The sequence below is a fragment of the Sciurus vulgaris genome, assembly GCF_902686455.1.
Source record: "Sciurus vulgaris genome assembly, chromosome: 12".
Lineage (NCBI taxonomy): Eukaryota > Metazoa > Chordata > Mammalia > Rodentia > Sciuridae > Sciurus > Sciurus vulgaris.
The window spans coordinates 29,507,477-29,530,663 of record NC_136473.1 but is presented as its reverse complement, the minus strand read 5'-3'; the positions used below and the strand labels follow the sequence as shown (position 1 = coordinate 29,530,663).

General features: G+C 38.2%; 1 protein-coding gene across 4 annotated transcripts in view; it reads right to left on the bottom strand.

The window, feature by feature from the left end:
* Positions 1-23,187, bottom strand: part of RSU1 (Ras suppressor protein 1) — a 186,845-nt gene that overhangs the window by 117,811 nt on the left and 45,847 nt on the right. For all 4 annotated transcript variants that reach the window (XM_079108202.1, XM_079108201.1, XM_079108200.1 and 1 more), the window contains 2 exons: positions 21,482-21,564; positions 21,096-21,210 (listed from right to left, as the gene is read on the bottom strand). In XM_079108202.1, the coding sequence (XP_078964328.1) occupies positions 21,096-21,210; positions 21,482-21,564 (198 nt within the window). The remainder of the gene's footprint in view (positions 1-21,095; positions 21,211-21,481; positions 21,565-23,187) is intronic.

Here is a 23,187-nt window from a genome sequence, read left to right as displayed (position 1 = left end):
TTACAGTAGCTCAAACTAAGACATGCTGAAACAGTCAAGCATGTCACAATAATCTTCACCCAGGCTGCTTTCCTATTAAATTAGTGTGGTATCTCAATTTTATTATCATGTTCCTTCAGGTTCCTAGCTCTGGTAGAAAGAGAACTGTCTTACATTTGTGTCTTTCCCAAGTCTTAAAAATGTTTTAGGTAATAAACATTTAATAAATATTTGCTAAATGCCTAACTACTCCAATTGAACTTCCACTGTGACTAACTGCCACAGAAGTAATAATTCAAATAAGTATGAAGTCAGACAGATACAGGGTCTACCTGCATGACCTTGAGTTACCCTTTCCTGAACTTTAGTTTTCTTATCTGTAAAATGGGGAAAAGGGCAACTCCAACTCACAGGACTATCTTAGTGAGATTAAGTACCTCGTTCAGGAGATAAACATTCACCATAGGAAGCTAACTGTATCATTGCCATCACCATCATACTCCATGAAACAATTTTCAACTGTTTATAAAAACTGATGAATTTAAGACAATTAAATGCAAAAGGTATAAAAGTCTTATTAAAACAGAAAACTCAATGATATTTAAAGTGGTGTTTGCTGTAGGTCAGGTATTCATTCTCAAGGTTATGATATGAGACAGAAAATCTGGTAGTCTTGCAGAAACAGAGATAAATTGGGGTTTGAAGAACTGCAAAGAAGGATATAAACACAACCAAAATTTTTTGGTCAAGGAATAGATGAACAGCTAAAAACACAGGGTATGAGCAAAAGGTCTGGAATACTGACTTTATCAATTAGAAGCACAAATGAAAAGAACAAGCTGGATGATTTAATCACTGTCCTAGCAACACAGAAAGGTGAGAAATAACATTCACTGAGATGTTCTCAAGTTAGACAACTTGCTCTTCTGAATTCTTTTACCTCGAACTATACCTAGTCAAGTCTTTTGAATAGCAATTTCTTTCACTTGGGTCAACTGAAATGACCAAACAATGAACCTTTAACACTAACCATTGATCCTGCTAATTGCAACTGCCACAATATTTGCTTCTTTGGTTTCCAGTCAGCTCTCTTTTGGAACACTATTTCAATTGTTAAATGGTCAGAACATACAAAGTGACAGATTTAGTGTTTCACTAGCAATTTATATAACTGACTGCAACACTGTTGTAGTGAATTGTGATTTATTTATCTCACATTGTAGCACATAACCTTTTAAATGAGAAGGGGGAAAAGCCAAAACCTCTTTAAAGTGTAATATATGACCACCGACCACATATCCTATGAACTAGATTTGAAAGAGAACTGATCAAATAGTGATGGATTTCTTTTCCCTTTCTGTACCTATAAATTCATGCACAACCTATTCGTGTATCCCTGGCTAGGTCACTCTTCTTTATTTGCATGCAACTCAGAAGAAAATCTGGAAGACAGACAGAAATTGCATCTACACCAGTCAGTTAACAGAACTTAGAAGAAATGGTTAAAATAAGGAATATTTGGGCTAAACATTCTATATTGAAGGGTCCTTGGGTGGATTATAGGGCATCTTAAAATTCCCCAAATTACATGTAAAGTTTCACATGTGAAAATAAACATTTTGTGCAAAGTAGCTGTACAGATTTCACTGGTTTCTCAAAAGGGTCAATGATTCTTGAAGACTAACAATGTTGGCTTAAAAGAATTTGGTCTATTGTTGGAATAATAAAACAGACTGAAGATATAATTAAATGTGTGAATGATATCAAAGGATGTCAAATTTTACAACAGTTTTAAATAAAAAGTAAGAGATATAAGAAGTGATTGTTACAGGCTAATGGTGTCCTTTCCCCAAAAGTTCATACAGAAATGTCTCAGAATATGGTTGAATTTGATGATAGGGACTTTATAGAGGTGATTTAGTTAAAATAAGGTCATATGGGTGGACCCCACTCCAGTATGACTGGTGTCCTCAGGAGAGCAGGAAGTCTGCGTACAGACACATACAAAGGACAGTATGAAGATCAGGGAGAAGGGATTCCCCAACACACCAAGGAAGAAGATCCAGAACAGATCCTTCCCTCACAACCCGCAGAAGGAACCATATTTAGTACTGGACCTCCAGCCTCCACAATTGTGAGAAAACAAATTTCTGTTGTTGAAGTCACCCAGTGTGCGGCATTCTGTTATGGCAGCCTAGGAAACTTACAGTCAGTCTTGCCTGTAACTTTGAAGTAAGAGGTAATTTAAAAAGCAATGAAGACTAAGAAACTTTACTAGGGGTTAAAAATGTGAAGGTGGAAATGGTCTTAAAGAATAAGTTAGCAACGTGGAAGATGATATGCACCACGAAACTTCTAAGTCTGCAAAGAAACCTAACCAGTGAATGCAAGGGTGAGGGGGTAAACTGAATAAAAATAATTTCGTGAGGCTGTGTAAATAGGTAAGAAAGAAGCAGAAAAGTAACTCTAGCACACTTGTTCACATTGGCATTCAATACAAATGATCCAGACCTCTGTGTCTAGGCATGATGACATGACTGCCCAAGATGTACAATATAAGAGCATATATTGGACAACGGCAGCACAGGACTGTGGTCCATGGGATCAGGAAAATAAAAGGAGGGAAGTCCCACATTTACAGAACCCCAGAAGCATTTCTAGACAAATGTGCAGGAAGGAGAGCAGTTGAGCTGAAAGGATGGGAACGTGAGTTTGAGGTTACTGAGAAAGTTGGAAATTGTGGAGGCAGGGTAGCAGAAAGAAATGAAGTATGGAAGAAAAAGAGCCCCAGAAAAATACTAGTGGCTTTCATGTGTCTTTGCCCAAATAATAACTATAATGTTCAGGCAAACATTCCTCAATCTGGGAAAGAAAAAGAAAACAAAACAGGAAATATGAGGAGAACAACCCAAGAGAAACGTTAAGTTGTAAATTACTGGAATTTGCACAAGACTAGAAAATATTCACATTATGGTCATTGAGAGAGGAGAGACTGTACTAAACACCATGTCAGTAGGTAGAGATCCCAGAAATGGAATGATACATATAAGGAGTAAAGACTTATACAGATCAACCCTAATGCATTATAAATAAGCCTCGAAAGAATCCCAAGTAAACTGCTTGCCAGAATTAAACTCAATAGCATAAGATAACAAAATTTATATACTCAAAAATGTACTATTCAAAATGCCTAATATAATAGACATGCAGAGAAATAGGAAAAGGTGGCTCAAGAATAGGAGAAAAATTGGTCAACAGAACTAATCAGAAAATTAGCAGACGAAAAATGTTAAAACAGTTGTTTAAAATATGAAAGAATTTAAAGGAAAATATGAACATATTAATGATATAAATACAAACTATTAATAGAGAAATGAAATTATAAAAAGAGCTACAGGGGATATACTTACATGAAAAATTCAAGGTCTGAAATGAACATTTTACTGAATAGGCATGTCAAGAAATTAGACAGTGGGGCTGGGGATATAGCTCCGTCGGTAGAGTACTTCCCTCACAAACCCAAGGCCCTGGGTTCAAATCCCCAGCCCCCCCCACACACAAAAAAAGTAATTAGACAATGTGGAAAGAAAAATCAGAGAACTTAAAGACAGGGCAAAATAAACTATCTGAACTGATGTAAAAGGTGGGGCATACTGGAAATAAAATAGATAAAACAAAATATTAAGACATTAGATGATCTAACATAAGTATGATCTGGAGTTCCAAGACAAGGAGAAATGAGAAATTGGTTAGTCACTCAATCAATCAAGAAATAATAGATAAAAATCATCAACCAATCAATCAACCAACCAATCAAGAAACAATGACTGAAAACTGATGAATACAATAAACCCATATATCAAAAAGTTTCACAAAACTCTCAAGGAGAAATAAAAATAATTCCCATATAAAAATTGTTAAAACCTAGTGAGAAAGAAAAATTTTAAAGAGATCTAAAACAGACACATTAAATATAGATAATGGCAAGAATGACAGCAAAACAATGCAAACCAGAGACAAGCGAACACCTTAACTGTGCTTAAAGGGAAAAAAGAAAAAGAAAAAACTGCCCAAATATCAAAATATAATTTCATACATGGAAAAAATATTCTTTAAAAAAAAGGAAGGCAAAATAAAGACATTTCAGATGAAGAAAAGCTGCATTTTTGATTAAAAAAAAAAAAGCTATTTCCAGAAATATTAAAGGAAATTTAAAGAAAATTCTTCAGTATGAAAGTAAATGATACCAGACAGAATCTTGAATCTGCACAAGGGATGAAAAGCACCAGAAATGGTAAGTATGTTGACAGATATAAAATGTTTTCCCCTTTCTTAAGTTATTTAAAAGATAACTAGGTTTTTTTTGTTAAAAAAGTACTATTATTGAAGGTTATAATGTATCAACCAGTTTGACCTGACATTTATAGAACAGTGGTAGAGTGTGGAAACTCTTGCACTGCACATGTAAAATTCACCAACACAGACAATATGCTGAAACATAAAATAAGCCAACAACATTTAAGGGATTTAAATCACATAGATTATAAATTCTGGTAACAATTTAATGTAAATTAGAATCAATAACAAAAGGATTCAAACATCCCCAAATACTTGAAAACCAAAATATTTTTAAAGTTCTAAGTAGTCAAAAAGTCAGAAAAGGAATTACAAGAAAAATCAGAATTTTTTTTTTAACTGAAAAATAATGAAATGCAGAATTGTGACATGTAAATAAAACAATGCTTGGGGAAACTTTGTGTGTCTAAATACTTACATTAGAAAAGAAGAGAAATTGAAAATCAATGATCTAAGATGTCATCTAAAGAAGTTACAAAAATCAGAGTAAATTTCACTCAAAACGAGCAAAGGAAAAAGAACTCAATGAAATACCAAACAGCACAAAGAAGCTCATTAAAAGTATAATGCTATTATTTGACGAAGAACCAAACGGTGGGAAAAACACAAATTACCAGTATTGCAATTAGAAAACAGACAGTATCATTATAATGATATTTCTTTTAAATCCATCATTCATGGATGGATTTAAAAGAAATACACAAAATTTCTGGTATCTACCCATTACCATCTGATACTGGAAAAAACAGAAAATCTGATGAGGAGTCTTATATCCACGGGGGGAAAAAAAAAGCCCATAATTCAAAACATTACTACAAAGAAAACTTAAAACCCAGATGACTTCACTAATGGATTATTTCAATCTTTTGAAGAAGAAAAAAGTATTATATCTAATAACATCAGAATATTCTTGATATAAAACCATACAAAGATGAGATAAGAAATAAACTACAGACCGATATCCCACATGAACAAAGTGGAAAAATTTTAACAAAATACTGGCAAACCAAACACAGAAATATATAGAAAGGAGAACATGAAAAAAGAAAACAACAGTTTAATACATGCAGAAAAAGCATCTGACAGAGTCCAACATCCTTTCCTGATAAAATCACTTTACAAAGAAGGAACAGAACGTGCCCTTAAACTGGAGAAAGGTCATTTACAAAAACCTACAGATAACATAACACTGCCTGAGGAAAGACTGGATGTCTCCCCCTTAAGATCAAGAATATCATGAGGATGCCTGCTTTCACCACCCATGTTTCACATTGTACTAGAGGTTCTAGCTAGAATAATTAGACAAGAAAATGAAATAAAAACATCTGGATTGGAAAGGACAGTTTTTTCTACAACAGGATATACATATGTAAAAAATGAAATGGAATTCTTTTCTCACACTTATTAAAAATCAACTCAAAATGAATCAAAGACCTAAAAGTAAGAGCTAAAACTACAAATTTCTTAGGACTAGATGAGGTGGAGGAATTGGGTGTGAAAGCTAAAGGGTGTGGAATTTCATTTTCAGACGAGGAAAATTTTCTAAAATTTTGGTCAAGCGTCTACAATTGCGTGGACATACTAAGAAACAATAAATTGTATACTTAAACTGTGAATTAGATGATATGTGAATTATAACTAAATAAAGCTTTTATTAAAAATAAATAATACAGCATGATCAAGTGGGTTTTGTATAAAAATATGACTAGTTTAACATATGAGGTTTAACATGTTTAAAAAAATCCATTAATGCATTTCACCACATTAGCAAATAAAGAACTTGCACTAGTCATGTATTGCTGTGCAACATAGCACATGAACTTAACATTTATTATTTTACAGTTTCCAAAGGTACAAATCTGAAAGTGGCTTGGCATAAAGGGGTTCTGGACTAGGGTCTTTCAAGTCACAGTCAAGTTGTCAGTTTGAGGCTATAGATTCTGACAGTTGACTATGGTTGAATGATTGACTTTCAAGTTAACTTGTGTGGTTGTTGGCAGAAGGTTTCAGTTTATCACCATGTGGGCCTTTTCATAGAGCTGTTCATAAGGTAGCAGCTGGCTTTTTCCCAAGAAAACAATGCATGAATGAATAAGGGAGCATGCCCAGGCTGGAAAGCTGCAGTGCCTTTTAAAATTGAATCTCAGAAGAGATATGCCACCATTTCCACCATTTCTACTGTTCAGAAGACCAATGAGAAGAGACAACTCAAGGGTATGAATATCAGGGTAGATGATACACTGGTACCACACTGGAGGCTGGTTTCTAGAGGAAACATCATACAATCTTCTTCATGTATACAGAAAAGATAGAACACTTAACATTTATAAAAACTCTCAGAAAACAAGTATTTCTAAAAATTTATAACTAGCACCACATTTAAGGATGAATGACTATTTTCCCCTAAGATCAAGACAAAGCAGGGTTATTCCCTTTTGAAGAAATTCACATTTTACTGGAAGTTCTAACCAATGCAATAAGACAAGAAAACCACACAAAAATCACAAAAATTAAGGAAAAAAGAAATAGAATTGTCCTTATTTAGAGACAACATGATTGCATATATAGAAAATCTCAGGAAATATGATTCTCCCCCAGAAAATAAAAACACAACTATAAGACTTATAAGTGAATTAAGAGAAACTAATAGAATCCAAATCGGTTTGCAAAGAACTGCCATTTTCTATATACATTAACACCCAAAAATGAAATAAAAAAAAAACAACTACTTACAATACTTAGTTACTAAAACCATAAAATACTTAACAACAAACTTAACAAAATATATGCAAATTAAAACTACAACATCACTGAGAGAAACTTTAAAACCTTAAGTAGATATAACAGGTTTAAAGGTTAAAAGACTCAATATTGTTACAATGCTTATTTTTCCAAATTGACCTGTCAACTCAAACAACCAAATCCCGGCAGGCTGATTATAAAATTGCTATGCATGTACAAAGTGTAGAGAATAGCCTCCCCAAAAAAATCTTGAAAAAAAGGACACTATATGATTTTAAGATTACTATGAAGCTACTATAATCAAGACAATGTAGTACTGCTATAAAGGCAGAACAATGAAACATGTAGTCTAGTAACACACTTACATAATAAACTGACTTCTGACTAACGTATGAAATACATCTCATGGGAAAATTAAATTCTTTCTTAGAAATGGTACTGGAGCAGTGTTTATATGAAAAAAATATGCCCCCAAATTAATTTGAGCTGATTATAGATCTAAACCTCCATGAAGTCAGGGATTTTTCTTTTTTTCTACTGATACCTGCCAACAGACTTGGAGCAGTGCATGATACATAGTTGGTGCTGAAAAAAATATTTGTTGAATAAAAGTGGTATGCATGGGGGGGGGGGATATGCTGTACTAAACAATAACAAGGAAACTGTTTGGGATAGAGAATGGTCAGGAAAGAGCTCATTTTAGAAGAAAACATGCAAGCTGGAATCTAAAGACACTGGGTCTGCAAGAATTCAGATGTAAATTCCAAGCAAAAAGCAAAGACCATAAAGAACTGAGAAGGCCACAGAGAAGCCCAGGAACTATGGGGAAAGCAGCATGAATAACATGGGGTCCAGATTTCCTGGTTCTTATAGCTTCATAGAGCACATTAGAGAATTCTAATCAACAAAATGAAGGAAACCAATTTGTGACTTTATAGGACCACCTCGATTACTAGGTAAGAATGGACTGGAAAGAGCAAGATAGAAAGCTGGAATACCAGTTAGAAGGTTATATAGGTTAAGCATCCCTTACCTAAAATGTCTGGGACAGAAATGTTTCAGCTTTAAGCTAGTTTCATATTTTGTAATACCTGCATATGCATCACGAGATAGCATAAGGATGGAAACCAAGACTAAACACAATATTCATTCACATAAACACAAGTTTCATACATAACTTTTTATATACATAGCCTAAAGGGCATTTTATACAATTTTATTTATTTATTTATTTTTTGAGTGCCTGCATTTTGACTACAACCCATCATATGAGGTCAGGGGTAAAAGGTTACATTTGTGGTGTAACATTAGAGCTCAAAAAGTTTCAGATTTTAGGCCAGTTTGGATTTATGCTTTTTAGATTAGGGCAAAAGCTGAAAGAACATAAGACAAAAGTTACATTCTAATGTATTCGATATTAGTTGTAATCTCCATCTTGTGATTTCTTTAACTATTTGTTTAGTTGTTTCTTTGTTCCCAAAGATTTTCTTCATGGGGGCAAAGATTATATCTGCTTCATTTATAACTGTCCCCCAAACCCTACAGATTACAGGAATACACTCTATACAGAAGCTGATAATCATAAAGGAGGTTAGATAGGGGCCACCCAAGGAAAAGGGCCACTCTCTAAAATAGCAAATAGAAAAAGCCATGGAGATAATCTGAGGCCTTTTAAAATCATTAAACATATGTAGAGAATGCATTCAAGCTTGTTTACTAACATGAACGTGCAGGCTACTGCCTATAACTCTATGGAAGTACAAATGACGCTCAATTAGATGGCTTCATGAATTAGGCCAGTTTAGGCTCTTAGCACTCTGCTGAATGCGTGAATGATTCTGGAAAAGTCAAAATAAACTTAAGCCAAACAGTCGAGCCATAATGAGTAATGATAAGGCACAGTTCTGGCTTCATTCCTAGATTTCTGATGTTGACGACACAAAAGATAAAGATCCTCATCTTCCCCTGTTTCCAGGCCTGGTACCCCAAAAGAAATTCACACTCACAAATGCAGTACCATTTGGGTATGACTCAGTAAACACTGCTCATTCTTTTAGATAGGAATATATAATACACAGGAGACACTTTGAGAGGAGATGCTATATAAATGTAAGATATTATATATGTACAGGTGATAAGGACTGTATTTACAGACATGCCTCTGGAATAACAAAAATTAAATCTGGAATCTCACTACTGCCAGCATTTCTCCCAGGGCAAGAACACATTTAGTGTCCTATTAAATCAAAGGATGTCCACTGCAAACAGTGGCAGGCTTTACCAGCTGGTATTAACACAGATTGATGAACATGTTCAATCACACTGAACCTGACACTGGGCTTCCTGAAATTTATACTACAGAACGGAAACATTTTATATGTTGCGACTTCCCACCCCTTTTAAGGCAATAACTCACCAGGTAGAAATATAATTCACTTAGCATTTTTAAAATCTATGCTCAAAGCATTTTTCTGGGGCTAAAGATTCACTGAAATAGAATATATAAAATGGAACTTGTTAAAAAATATCATGTAGGAGACTTGACGGGAGTCATTTTTGATTATCAACTAACACCATGGGAATCAAAAGATATGATATTTTTTTTTGTGAAGTATGGCAAAAGAAATATTAGCACAGAAATAAAATATAAGAGCAGGCAACAGAATCCATGTCACAATGCAAAGTTGGGTACACATTTTCTATTACTTGTGCTTTATTTTTCAAATAAAATTAGGGCATGTGTTTGCATCACTGCAATCTGTCATCTTATGATAAATTATGCCTCTGTATTGGCTCAGTATTGATACATTTATGAATATATATACTACAGGGAAGAATACTTATTTTTGAAGCCAAAAGATCTGAACTAAAAATCAGATTCCGTCAATGATGAGCCACGTCAGCAATGCAATTCTGGGTAAGTCACAATCTGCTTTGGCTTCGTCATTTTTAAAAAGAGGCCAGACAGCTTTCCCAGCATCCCAGCATCCCAGCACAGAACTAAGACTGTGCATGAAACTATTTTGTAAACTCTGACATTTTAAGTAAAAGCTAAGGTATTTATATAGTTCTACCTAGCTTAAAAGGAGTCTGGAAAATGTGAATGGTCAATTAACTAATTTAATTGTGTACATATGAAAAAAGGCACAGTTTATAATTCTATAAAGAAAGCCTTTGGCCTTGGTGTTCTATGTTCTCAGCTTGCACATCAGCCATCTGGCAACCATTTCACTGACTTACATTTTTTAGGGTTGGCATCTTTATAAATTTCTGATTCAGAGAGGTTTTTTGTTTTGTTTTGTTTTGTTTTATTTTTATAAAACATTATTTCTTGACATAGAGATAGTTCATATGTTACTCTGGCCTCAAAAGGGCATAAAACAAACAGTCCATCATCCTGCCCTTGGTCACCCTGGGGTACTCATCACACAGGTTGCATGAGTTCTACACTCTAGCTCCTGCCCTTACTCCCCATGTGTCCCCTGCAGATCACTTAACCTCTCAGGGAGTCACCTGTTCATCACCCAATGGAAGAGGAAGAAAACTGCCAACTTTCAGAGGCTGCTGTGAAATTCGAGTGAGAAGCTATGCATAAAGTGCCTAATGAGGTACCATGGATATAAGTCTATGAGGTGGTGCTTGCCAGCATGGGTGAGGCCCTGGGCTCGATCCCCAGCACAGCAAATAAAGCAAAATGCCAAATAGGACAGTACACGTGCTAGATCAATACTGGCCTTCTTCTCTTACATCCTTTTGACTTTTTTTGGATCAACACAGAAAAACTAAAACAAAACAAAACGACAAAATATTTAACCCAGCCGGGCGCAGTGGCACATGTTTGTAATTCCAGTGACTTAGGAGGCTGAGGCAGAAGGATGGTGAGTTCAAAGCCAGCCTTAGGAACTCAGCGAGGCAGTGAGCAACTCAGCAAGATCCTGTCTCTAAATAAAATATAAAAAAGGGCTGGGATGTGACCCAGTGCTCACGACATTCCTAGTTCCACTGCAGGAAACTCCAGCCACTTTTCTCCCATTCCTTCTCCCTGGCTCATCTCAGAAAACCTGCACCCACTTCTCCAACTTCTCCCTGATTTCAAAAGCTTCTTTGCCCGGTTCTCAATCTCATCTGTGCCTGCACAGTGACATTTCTTCTGAACTTCCTATGAGAACATCAGAACCAGAATCAGTCTTCACCCTTTCTAAGGACACAGAAAAGAAGAGGATCACTAAACGCCATGCTAGGGAGAGTGATGGCAAAGCCACTATGTGGAGTTCCCGTGGCTGGAAGCTTCCAAGATGCCAAGCACTGCTCCCCTCTGTGTGGATACAAGACTCAGTCCAAAGAGTAAAATCAGGGTTTGCAAACACAAGGTATACAGGAGGCAGAGCAGAAGTAACAATGTGGGTGAGGAGACTGGACTTGCTGTCCTTTTATGAGTCTCAATGTACATTTCTTGACATTTTCTGTATGTTTACCATACAATTTAACTAGAAATTGTATTTTAACAATTTTAACACCTAGACTGCCCAATTCCCCAGCAGTATCCCATACAGGAAGTTTTATAAACCCTCCAAGTATCCAGTGAATAGTAGGATAATTATATTGTGTTATATTTTTAGATGTTAAAAACTGCTTTTTAGATGAAAACAAAATATATACAATACTGTAGGACTCTTTTCAAAATTTCTTAATTTTCATTTCACCGGGAGCCTTAAACAATTAAAGTGGCTCAGGTACTGATCCTGGTGAAGTAGAACTCCAACAGTGATTGACAGATAGTTAAGTGACTCACTTGAAGTGACTCCTCAGGTGTTGCCTGGAGACGGGACTGTGAGTCACGCCAACCCCACCAGCTGTGCTATCTCATGTCTGGACTTCATTTCCAAGAATATGATGGACACGTCACCAAAACCAACAAGAGAAGCAGAGGAGATGGTGAAAACAGTAGTTATTACTTCTCAACTGAACTAGAGAGGCCAGAAACTACCTCTACTTTTCAAACTAACAGGACTGAGGCACAGAAAACCAATTCTAACAATATAAAGTTGCCTTGGATTACAGCAAGGAATTATCAAGAACTAAGAACCTAGACTACAAAGAAAATTTTAACTTGTTTATTCTATTTTTGGAATCTGATTATTCTAGATATGGTCAATAATTGCTATCACATCTTTTCTCATGGAAAGATATTAAAAGGTTTCTTGTGAGAGCTAAATGAGTTTTCCCAACTCCAGAGTAGACTTCATGCTCTGGATCTGTTGGTTTTAATTTATAATAGTATAAGCAAGACTTACAAAGATGAATTTATAGATGTTTAAAAATAAAATAAGTCACTTACAAATAACAAAAGGATTATAATGCATGCACAGATTAGTGATAAAAAATGAAGATAATAAGCTTAGAACAGTGGTTATCAAGAGTTTTGGGAGAAAAAAAAAAAAACAGTCAATGAAATGAGTACTCTCACAAAAGCTCTCAAGCCAGCAAGAAATTAAGTGATTAGAAAACAAAGTCACCACATGCAGAGAGGTCAACCAAGATTTTAACATGGGATGAAGATGCGGGTCTTCGTGGTACTAAAGTATTCGATATCTAGAGACAAAGAAACAGCCACATGAGGATGTCTAGAAGAAAAGTGAATGAATGGAGCCACCAATGAATGGTTCAACCAAAAACCTAATCTAGGTAGACTCACCAGGTGACCTGCTCCTGGTCTCGATATAAAACTCCTAAAAAGGGATGGACTTTGCAAAATCACTTCTGAAATGATGTTTGCTATTAAAATTATTCTGATGGGTGACTGTAGTGATGCCCGTCCTGCCGGATCCCTCGTCCACGCCAGGAATGTATCGCGTAGAGTCAAGCCATCTCATCGCTGCTTCCTCCTGGTTTTCCCCTCTCTCGGCTCTTCTGACACCCCCAGAGTGCCTCCCACTTTCACAAGAGGATTTTACTCTCTCTAAGCCACAGGACAAGCTGAAGCTGACCCATTACTACATGTGGGGGAAGAATCCTGTCTTTAGATCTATGTTAGTTCTTCTTACCAGACACTTAGGAAATCTCTTTTCTTTCCTGTCACGAGGGTGGGGCTGGGTGACCTCTGTGCTTGGACTGTTTGAGAAGAGCCCAGGTGTTATAAAACCAGCCCCTCAGCAGTCAAAGGCTAACAGTCTAGAGATCCCCCATGTGTGTGGGTGTGTGAAGTGTGCTCATTTCCTAACATTTACTAAGCACCTGATGCAGGGCTAACCTTTTTATGTGATTTATCCTTTCAATTCTCACTACAAAACTAGAACGTGGGGGCTGCTCTTACTGTCGTTTTGTCTCAGACATAGAAGGTAAATCAACTTGTCCAAAGCCTCAGAGCAAAGAACTGGAATAGTGAGTTTCAAACACAAGTCGAGTGATGATGAGTCAAAGAAATAACCTGTATGCTCCACTGCTCATTTTTCAAAAATTTTAAAACTCTGGACAAAAGAATGGGGGGAGGGTCAATTGACAAAGAGACAATAAGAGAAGACAAATAGACACTTGTAATCAGGAACTTATTTAAAAAGTACTGAATTTTCTTCTTGTCTGCCTCAATACACAGAAGACCATATTCCTCCTTAGCTTCTCAATGTCCACAAGAAAACGATTAAGAGATATAATAGAAGAAAATCTAGATCAGGTAAGATAATAGTATATATTGTTTTTGTTGTTGTTGTTGTTGTTCTTTTGGCAATTCTGGAGAGAACAATCGAGAGGAAATCCTCAATTTCTCACATCATTCTCTGAATGGAATTAATTTTTGTCTCTACCCTTCACAAGTGTGACAGAAAGATATGCTTTTTCAAAGCCACTAATATAAAAATTGCGACTGATCACTGGTCCACACAGTGGGACACTAAGCAGCTTGCCCCAGGTACCTGAAGCACCACACTCACACTCCAGGCTGCTTGGACTGGTGTAGAGGAGGCGTGACACCCAGAGCATCTTGCTTCGTTACACAACCAGCTGCAACAGCAACACCTGGATAATATATGCAGGACAAAGGGCCCCATGACAGACTAGAAGCCAAGACTCCAGATGTGACTCCATCAAGAACAAGTCACTAAAGCCATGGGATACTTAGGAAAGAGAACCACAAAAACACACAGCTCACACCTCCAACCCACAAAACAACTCACGTGCAATTGGAAAACATTAAAGCAGAACAAGGTAAGGTACTGCTCTCACCACCAGGCACAGCCACCAGCCCTGAGGTCACCTTCATGATGCTCATTCAGCAGCTGTTCACTTTTCTGGGGGATTAGTTATGATCATTGTTTTCCCTTCCTGTCCTACAAAAGCAGGTCTTTTATCCTCTTCATTAATTAATTCTTTCACGAAACAATATATAAGGGAAGGATGGGGGTACAACTCCAGTTAGTTACAGGGCTGCTTTTTAGCTGAAGGTACTGGCCAAAGAGAGATTTCTGAATTCAAGCAGGGTCAGAAGTACATTGAATTACACATATTTCACTGTCCTGTTAAGGTTTAAATATGAGATGTCACCCAAAAGCTCATGAGTGAGACACTGCAAAGAAGTTTAGAGGTGAAATGATTGGGTTATGAGAGCCTTAAGACAATCAGTGAATCAATCCACTGACAGGGATAACTGGGCAGTAACTCTAGGCAAGTAGGATGTCCTGGAGGAGGTGGATCCCTGCCTTGGGGTTTATATTTTAGCCACAGTGAGGGTAGCTCTGTCTGTCTCTGTCTCTCTGTACTTCCTGGTGTGATGTTCCCAGCTGTTTTCCTCCACCACACACTTTGGCACTGGTGTTCTGACTCACCTCAGGCCCTGAAGAATGGAATTGGGATCTCAGAAACCAGGAGTGTCAAATAACCTTTTCCTTCTCAGTTTTAGTCAGCTTTTTCACTGCTGTGACTAAAAAATCTGACCAGAACAGTTATAGAGGAGGAAAAGTTGATTTGAGGGCTCACAGATTCAGAAGTCTTAGTCCACAAGAGGCCAACTCTATTCTTCGGGGCTCCAGGTGAGGCTGAACATCATGGCGGAGGAGTATGGCAGAGGGAAGCAGCTCACATGATGATCAGAAAGCAGAGAGACTCCACTGAGCAGATACACAATATATACCCCATAGCCACGCCCCTCAATGAATCACTTCCTCCAATCATATCCCACCTACCTCCAGCTTCCACTCAGTTAATCCCTGATTAGGTTAAGGCTTTAACCCAATCATTTCTCCTCCAATCCTTGCACTGTCTCACACGTGAGCTTTTGGGGGACACCACATCTAAACCATGACAGTTTCTAAAATTGTTCTTGTCAGGTCTTTTGCTCATGGCAGTGAAAAAGCTGGTTAAAACTGGCAGAACTAATTGCAGATACCAGAAGAAAATGAGGCAACCTCCACCTGCCCCATCAGAGAACCCAGTTTTCTTTTGAAACAAAAGCGTATCACACTATGGAGCCGCCCATGGTCAGCCAGGGTGGGCCACAGTCCCCAACCTGGTGGTGGATGTCTGCCTGGGAGCCAGTCCTACCCATGAAAGTCCTTGATCCCTCAGGCCACAGTGTCTCACAGCTCCATCCTCCACCCTCTGCAGTCACACCCAAGGGCTCATCCAATTTGCAGCATGAAATTTCTACTGATATTTGCAAAATTGTATCTATAGCCCAGATCTCTCTTCTGAACTCCAGATTCTAATTTTCCATTGTCTTCTCAATTTGCTATCTTTTGGATATCAAAATATGCAAATATTAGCTTCCTCTTCTCTCCTCCTATCTTCTCTTCCCCTAACTTCCCCATTTTGATTCCTGCTCAGGACCAAAACTTTACATCAACCTATACTGTCTCATTTCCTCACTCATTTATTATTTGTTTTTTTAGATATACGTGACAATAAAGTGTTATCTTAACATATTATATATACATGGAGTATAACTTATTCTAATTAGGATCCCATTCTTGTGGTTGAACATGATGTGGAGTTACACTGGTGGTGAATCACATATGAACATAGGAAAGTTCTGTCCTATTCATTCCACTGTCTTTCATCACCTCATATAAACCATCATGATCTCTGCCTCTGAAATAGACCCAGCAGCTGACCATTATGATACCACCAGCATCTGGAGGAAACAAGCATTTGCTCTCATCTAGGTTACTATAATCATCTCAGGCCCCAATTCTCTGCTTCCACTCTTATCCTCTACCCGCTTCACACTGCTCTCAACACAGAAGCCAAACAGCCCCCACTGAAACATAAGTTGGAATGGGACGTGCCTTTGCTAGAACCCTGCAACATTTGGCCACTTGTACCGATTTCCCACTGCTGCCATGACAAATCACCACTAGGAGAGGCTTAAGGCAACAGGGATCTACGCTCTTACAGTTCAGAGTTCACAGCGTCAAACTGGATGTTACTAAGCTGAAATCAAGGTGCATATCGGGCTGTGCTACTCCTGGAAGCTTCAGAGGAGAATCAATTCCTTGCTTCTTTCTGCTCCTCTGTAGGGCACTGAATTCCTGGGCTCAGGGCTCCTTCCATGGAGACACTGACCTCACGCTTCTGTCATCACATCTCCTCTTGCCACCACTGGGCTCATCTGATAACCCAGGGTAATCTCCCCACCTCAAGATTCTAACTCAGGCTAAGTCCTTCGTACATGGAAGGTAACACATTCACAGGCTCTGGTGATAAGGATGGAGGCATCAATGGGGGACCATTTCACACAGAGTAAAAGCCAGAGCTCTAGCAACACGCTGACACGGTGCACATCTGTAATCCCAGCAATCTGGGAGTCTGAGGCAGGATAAATTCACCGCCAACCTCAGAAACTTAAAAAGGCTCTAAGCGACTTAGTGAGACCCTGATTCAAATTTGAAAAATTTCAAAATGGCTGGGGATGTGGCTCAGTAGTTAAGTGCTTCCAGGTTTAACCCCTAGAACCAGGAAAAAAACAAAACAAAAAAAAGCCAGAGCTCCCACAATGCCCCTCAAGTTCCCATGGGGACCCCCACTTCCTTTCTAAGTTCAGGTCTTACACTTCTCCCCCTTAACATCATGTGACACACACTCATCCTCATCATCTCCTCCTCCTCCTCCTCCTCCTCCTTCTCTCCTTCTCTGTCTCTCTGGCTCTCCCTCCCTCCCTCCCTCCCTCCCTCACTAGAACATCAGTTCCATAAGGGATAGTCTCTCATCATAATCCCTAGCAAACATATGAAGCAGGGTCTCAATAAATGCTTGTTGAGTGAATGAATTTCACTTCACTGGACAGGGAAGTTCCTTGGACTCAAGACCTGGCCTAAAGTAGAAACTTAATAGATGAATAAATGGATGGGTGAGTGACAAGAGTGTATCTAATATTCTACAGGTATATGGATAAACATAAAAGCAAGTGTTGTATCATTTAGAAATCAGACAATATGGTTTAAGTAACTTCTGTGAGGATGCACAATGAAAGGAAAGTAATAGAATTACACATTAAATCTCCAGCGGAGCTTCTGGCTTTATTTTGCTGCATTTCTGCATGTTCTTGGATCTGACAAGTCAGGACGCATCTGGGTTTCCGTTCTTGGCAGAAACACTCTCGCCAACAAGGTTTCTCAAGTTAATAAACTCTAGGTTTATTTTGAAAGGACACTTCACAGAAACCTCAGGAGCATTTACCTTGCTTATTCAGACATGTAAAAAATAAACATGCGGGAGGGAAATCATCATCCATACTTTAAAATGTACCCAAAAGCAAACCTGCAGCTGGGGAATAGGCTGTAAGTGTGTCAGTGCCCAGCACTGCTCCTTAGCCAGCCAGATTCCAGATGGCCACCTGAGACAGACAAAAGACTTTCCTTCCTTGGTGCACGTTCACAGGGAGGCAAGAACCATGGGGACAATGCAACTGGCATGGACTGGAACTGCAGAACAGCATTTCGCTTTGTAGAGGCCACCTCTGCCACATTTTGCCAAGTACTATTCCAGCCTCGCTCATACACCAGCCAAACCACCAGGAAACTGGCCATATGGTCTCACTGCTTCTCTTGCCACCATCTTGAGAGGACTGGCAGGGGTTGTCTTTGGTTCAAACTTGGAAACAGAACTTCTCAGAATCTTCTTATTGGCTAACGGGTGAGAAGGAGACCAACACAGTGGCCAGGAACATAGGTCTGGAAGAGAGGCTGTCAGGGTCAAGTTTTACCTCTGTGACTCACTAGTTGTATCCCTGCAGACATGTCACCAACCCTCCCTAAGTTTCAGTTTCCTCACTTCTAAAATGCTGACTTATTATTCTCACGACAACAAAAAGAGATATATTGCAGGAAAAAGACTTTTCATACTGCCTTGGCACATGAGGCCTTAATACATACTAGCTAGTACTATATTACTATTACATTACTCTTGACTAAAAATAATAATTGTTCAAAAATAGCCAGGCATCAAGGCACATGTCTGTAATCCCAGCGTCTCAGGAGGCTGAGTCAGGAGGATTGAAAGTTCAAAGCCAGCCTTATCAACTTAGTGGGTTGCTAGGCAACTTAGTGAGACCCTGTCTCAAAAAAAAAAAAGCTGGGGATGTGGCTTATTGGTTAAAAATACTGGATTCAATTCCCAGTTAATAAATAAATAAATCATCTTCATCTTGAGTTTGGATGTGTAAGAGAGTCCCATGGGGTTTAGCATGTATTTTCAACTAAACACTTTCTTCCACGTAGAAAAAAATTCCACCAGACAGATCTAAGTTTTGCTAGGTGTAGCTAGCTAATACAGTCATTGAAAGACTTTCCCTTCAATTCTACTCCTGAATAAAAAATATTATAATTTGCTACTGAAGAGTTTAATAGAAATATCCAACATATGGCTACATAGAGAATTGAAATAAACTAAGCAACAGGATTAAGATTAAAAAATAAATGAGCAGGGGCTGGGGTTGTGGCTCAGTGGCAGAGTGCTTGCGCAGTACACGAGAGGCCCTGAGTTTGATTCTCAGCACCACATAAAATAAATAAATAAATAAATAAATAAATAAATAATATAAAGGTATTGTGTCCATCTACAACAACAACAACAAAAAATTTTTAAAAAAATGAGCAGGCATGCATTAGTTTCTAACAATTATCATCTAACAAAATACTTGTATAATCTGATACCCTATATGGCCTCATGGCTTGAAAGATGAAAAAGAGCAAGAAAAGCACACATTTATATTTCCAGTTTTACTAAGGACCTTAACCATGGACACGTGAGGAGCATCAGTGAGCTTTATCACATTACACAAGGATTCATCTACATATGGAGCTCAGATTCAGTAGGTTGGGGAGGGAACAGTATTTATGTTCTGCAATAACTTCCAAGATAAAATTAATGCTAACATCTATAGATAACAATCGCTGCCCCAAATCTTTCTTTTGACAAGAAGTTTTTTGCCTTCTATTTTTTTTTTTTTTTTTTTTTTTGCCAAAAAGCTTTTCTTGATCTTGAACTTTGTTCCTCCCAAGGCAGAACTTGACAATAGCAAGGGATTAGGAAGAGTAACTCAGCCCTTAAAAATCATAAAATAAATTCTTCTGGTCTAATCCCAATAATGGAATGAAAGGAGATGGTCAAAGTGGAGGTCAAACTTTCTATTCATTCCATGAAATCATGTACTTCCCAACAGAACTCTGTGTGTGTTCTTGCAGGGTAAGTAGTAGCCACATGTGGCCACTAAACATCTGAAACGTGGCCGGAGGCTTCCGTACCAGACAGCACAGCTGTAGGCAGAAGTCAAACTCTGCCTTCTCACAGTCTTCCTAATCCCTTGCTATCCAAGGTTCTTTTTTGGTACTGTGGGTTTTGGTACTATGGGGCTCTTAACCACAGGTCTGTTTTTACATTTTATTTAGAGACAGGGCCTCACTGAGTTGCTTAAGCCCTCGCCAAGTTGCTGAGGCTGGCTTTGAACTTGTGATCCTCCTGCCTCAGCCTCCTAAGGCACTGGGATTACGGGTGTGTGCCACTGAGCCCAGTTCCAAGGTTCTTGTTTCATTAATAATTCAGTACATTTTCCCTGAGTGTATCCCCCCAGCCTGGCATGTGGTCAGCACTGGAGGATAGCAGGGAATGGATAAGAAAATGCCCCAGTCCTCCTGACACTTACACCCCAGTTTATAGCAGCTACCTCTTCAAAACTACCAGACCAATATGAAGAACTATTTTCTCAAAGAAGTACGAGTTAAATGCAGTTTTTTAAAATCACAGTATTTGAGTGCAGAAAAGTAAATAATCATAATTTGAGAAAACATGATTCAAAGGACTGTAGAAAAGAAAGGATAGAGAGAATCAGGGATGCTAACATCTATGGTTACGGGGGACAGGGACAGCACAACCTCAGCAACACAACTGCTGGTTGGGAGGTCTATGTGTGAGGGCAGCCAACATCCATCCCGGGCCACTGGGAAGACCAGGGGGGGATCTGAGGCTCAGCAGCCAGGAATAGGACCAAAGAATTCTCAGAGACCAAATTTAACAATTCTCACTGGAGACAGGAACAGGGGAGAACCAAATTCATGCCTGGAAAAGGCAATTTCAACGGACTAGAACTAATATTTTATCTATGTGATAAGTTTTTAGGGGCAAAGAAAAAAATAGTGTATTAAAGAAAAGTTAAGAGTGAAGTTTTGGTAGAAGTCATTAATAACCCAATCAGAACACAGAAGGTGTAGCCAGCTAGTAAATGAAGCACCGTAAATAAGACCATTACTACTCATCCCCTCTTTCCATGACACACGCAGGTTGCTGAGCGGGTCATCTTTCGTCAGCAGTTTCTAAGACGCTGGATATTCCAGTTGCAGAACACAGCAACAGGACAGGTCAAACCCCCAACGGCTGAACTCTGGTCAATGACAAATGACCCTAAGATGATGAGAGCTGGGTGTCTGGGAGCAGAGTGTTTGCCAAGAGGAGGAGAGCAGTCGTTTGGAATTGCTGCATGTGGATAATTATTATTAATGTAACCCAAGACTCAGAACATCCGTCAGCAGCCTTACCTAGTTCTGGGGGCAGAACAGTCAAGCGGTTCCCCTGAATGTGGAGTTCCTTAAGCTGCGTTAGCTCCCCGATTTCCTTAGGCAGTGAGATCAGGTCGTTATCCCTAAGGCTGAGCTAAATACAAGAAAACAAGGAGTTGTCAAAACAATTTCTCATAAAGAGGTGCTCAACTGAAACTCGCGTCCTTTTCCATGCCCTCTCTCCTTCTCAGGCTCAATCCTTTCAATTTATTTACAAGTGTCTGCAGCTAAACAAGAAACAGTATCAGGAGTAGTGGTTCATTCCTGCAAAACAAACCTTACTCCTGCTCAAATTGACTTGATTCTACTCCTACAAGGGCTGCAGAAGTGAATTGATTTTCTAAGAATTTAGATAAATTACTTACTATCTGCAACTTTGTGAGCTTCCCAATATCTGGCGGCAGGATTTCAAAATCGTTGTCACTTAGATAGAGTGCACGCAGGGTGGCTGCAAATTAAACAGCAATATATAAACAGGGTGGCATGGAACCCAACCATTTGAGGTCTGATCAATACAAGGGAGTCAGCTTTGATTAATAACCCTGGCTTGGTGAAAAGCCTGTGACATACCTAGGGCTTACTATAATAACAAGCAGGTCAAACTCAGATTTACTGGCTGATTGTGTAGCTGGTGTGTCCAGGAAAATATCTATATCCAAGAGGACTGACACAATTAACAACTGCGGGCACCACTGGCAGTTTTTGGCATAGTTTCAATGCATTTTCTGAAAAGTTATTTTTCTCTATTACTTCCAATTCACATTTACTACTCTATTTGCATCCAAAATGAAACAGAGAACCACTGTGTCACATGGACCCCAGAGAGCAAAAGGGCTCTTGTGTATAAACAGAAGGGTGTCACGATAGAGCTTTCTTATGTAAACAGTGATGCTCAAAATAAATAAGTAAAGGAAAGGCTTGTGGTAATGGGAGTTATAACCACAGCTCGAACCTTCCATCATCCCACTAATTGTTATTCCTTGCTCCTATGGCTCTAATGACAAAGATGTGATGACAAAGGGGCTGAAATGATGTCATGGAGCAAGAGTGAAGCCCAACCGCAGCAGAATTATCAGGAGTTGCTTGGTTCACAATTATTACAAAATGACACCTTGACCCCAAAGCAGTGAAGGCTGAAATTCTAAAGCATCACTTGTCCTAAACAAAAAAAATGGGAGATTAATTAGGTGTACGCTTTAAAAAAAAAAATGTGATCACAAGTATTTAATGACATTCTCTTTTAAAATTTGGCAGAACTTCAGGTTAATATATGTAATATAGACTATATGTACTTGGCCCAAGAAAGAAAATATTTTCAAATTGGTTTCAGGTGCTTGCGGAAGTCTGGGAAAAGAAGTGTACACAATGTAAAAAGCAAAATCTAGAGGCTAGCTCAGAAAATTCAGATTTTCTATAAGCCTTAGATGTTGCTATTTGGAGAAGTAGAATATTCATTTAAAAGAGGCAATTTTTTCCTAGATATTTCATAAGTTCCTAGAAAATTAAGTTTTTTCTAACTTTTAGGAGTACCTCCAACAAGAAATTTGTATATTAAAAGTGTATTCATCTATTACCAACAACTGCTTCATGTGTGTGCATCAGACAAAACAGACTATACCAGTAAAGTATTCTTTATAAGGTTTAAAACAAGAATTCTGGTTGGAAATTTTAAAAATTCTGTTAACAGGTTACTAATGGTATTTTCATAAATAATTGCCTGAAATAACTTTAAGCAAATATCTTACAAAGAATTAATAGCAACATGGGAGTCCTTTTATTTGGCATATTCTTAAAAAAGAAAGTCAAATTTCTTAGCTAAATGTGAGACTTGATCTCATTTAGGTACAAAATCTCTCTCAGAAAGTTAATATGATATTACTAAGTCCACTTCTGCCCAGTGGTGTCAGATAACTATATATCAAATATAAATACTGCTGAGCTATGAAGGAATATTCAAAAGGAGTCTGTAAAGAAAAAAAAATGTATGTCTCATAATTTCTCTTAAGAGTTTGGGCCCTGGCAAATAAATTTCACTCTCAGAACGCAAAGTACCATGTTAAGGAGATTTATA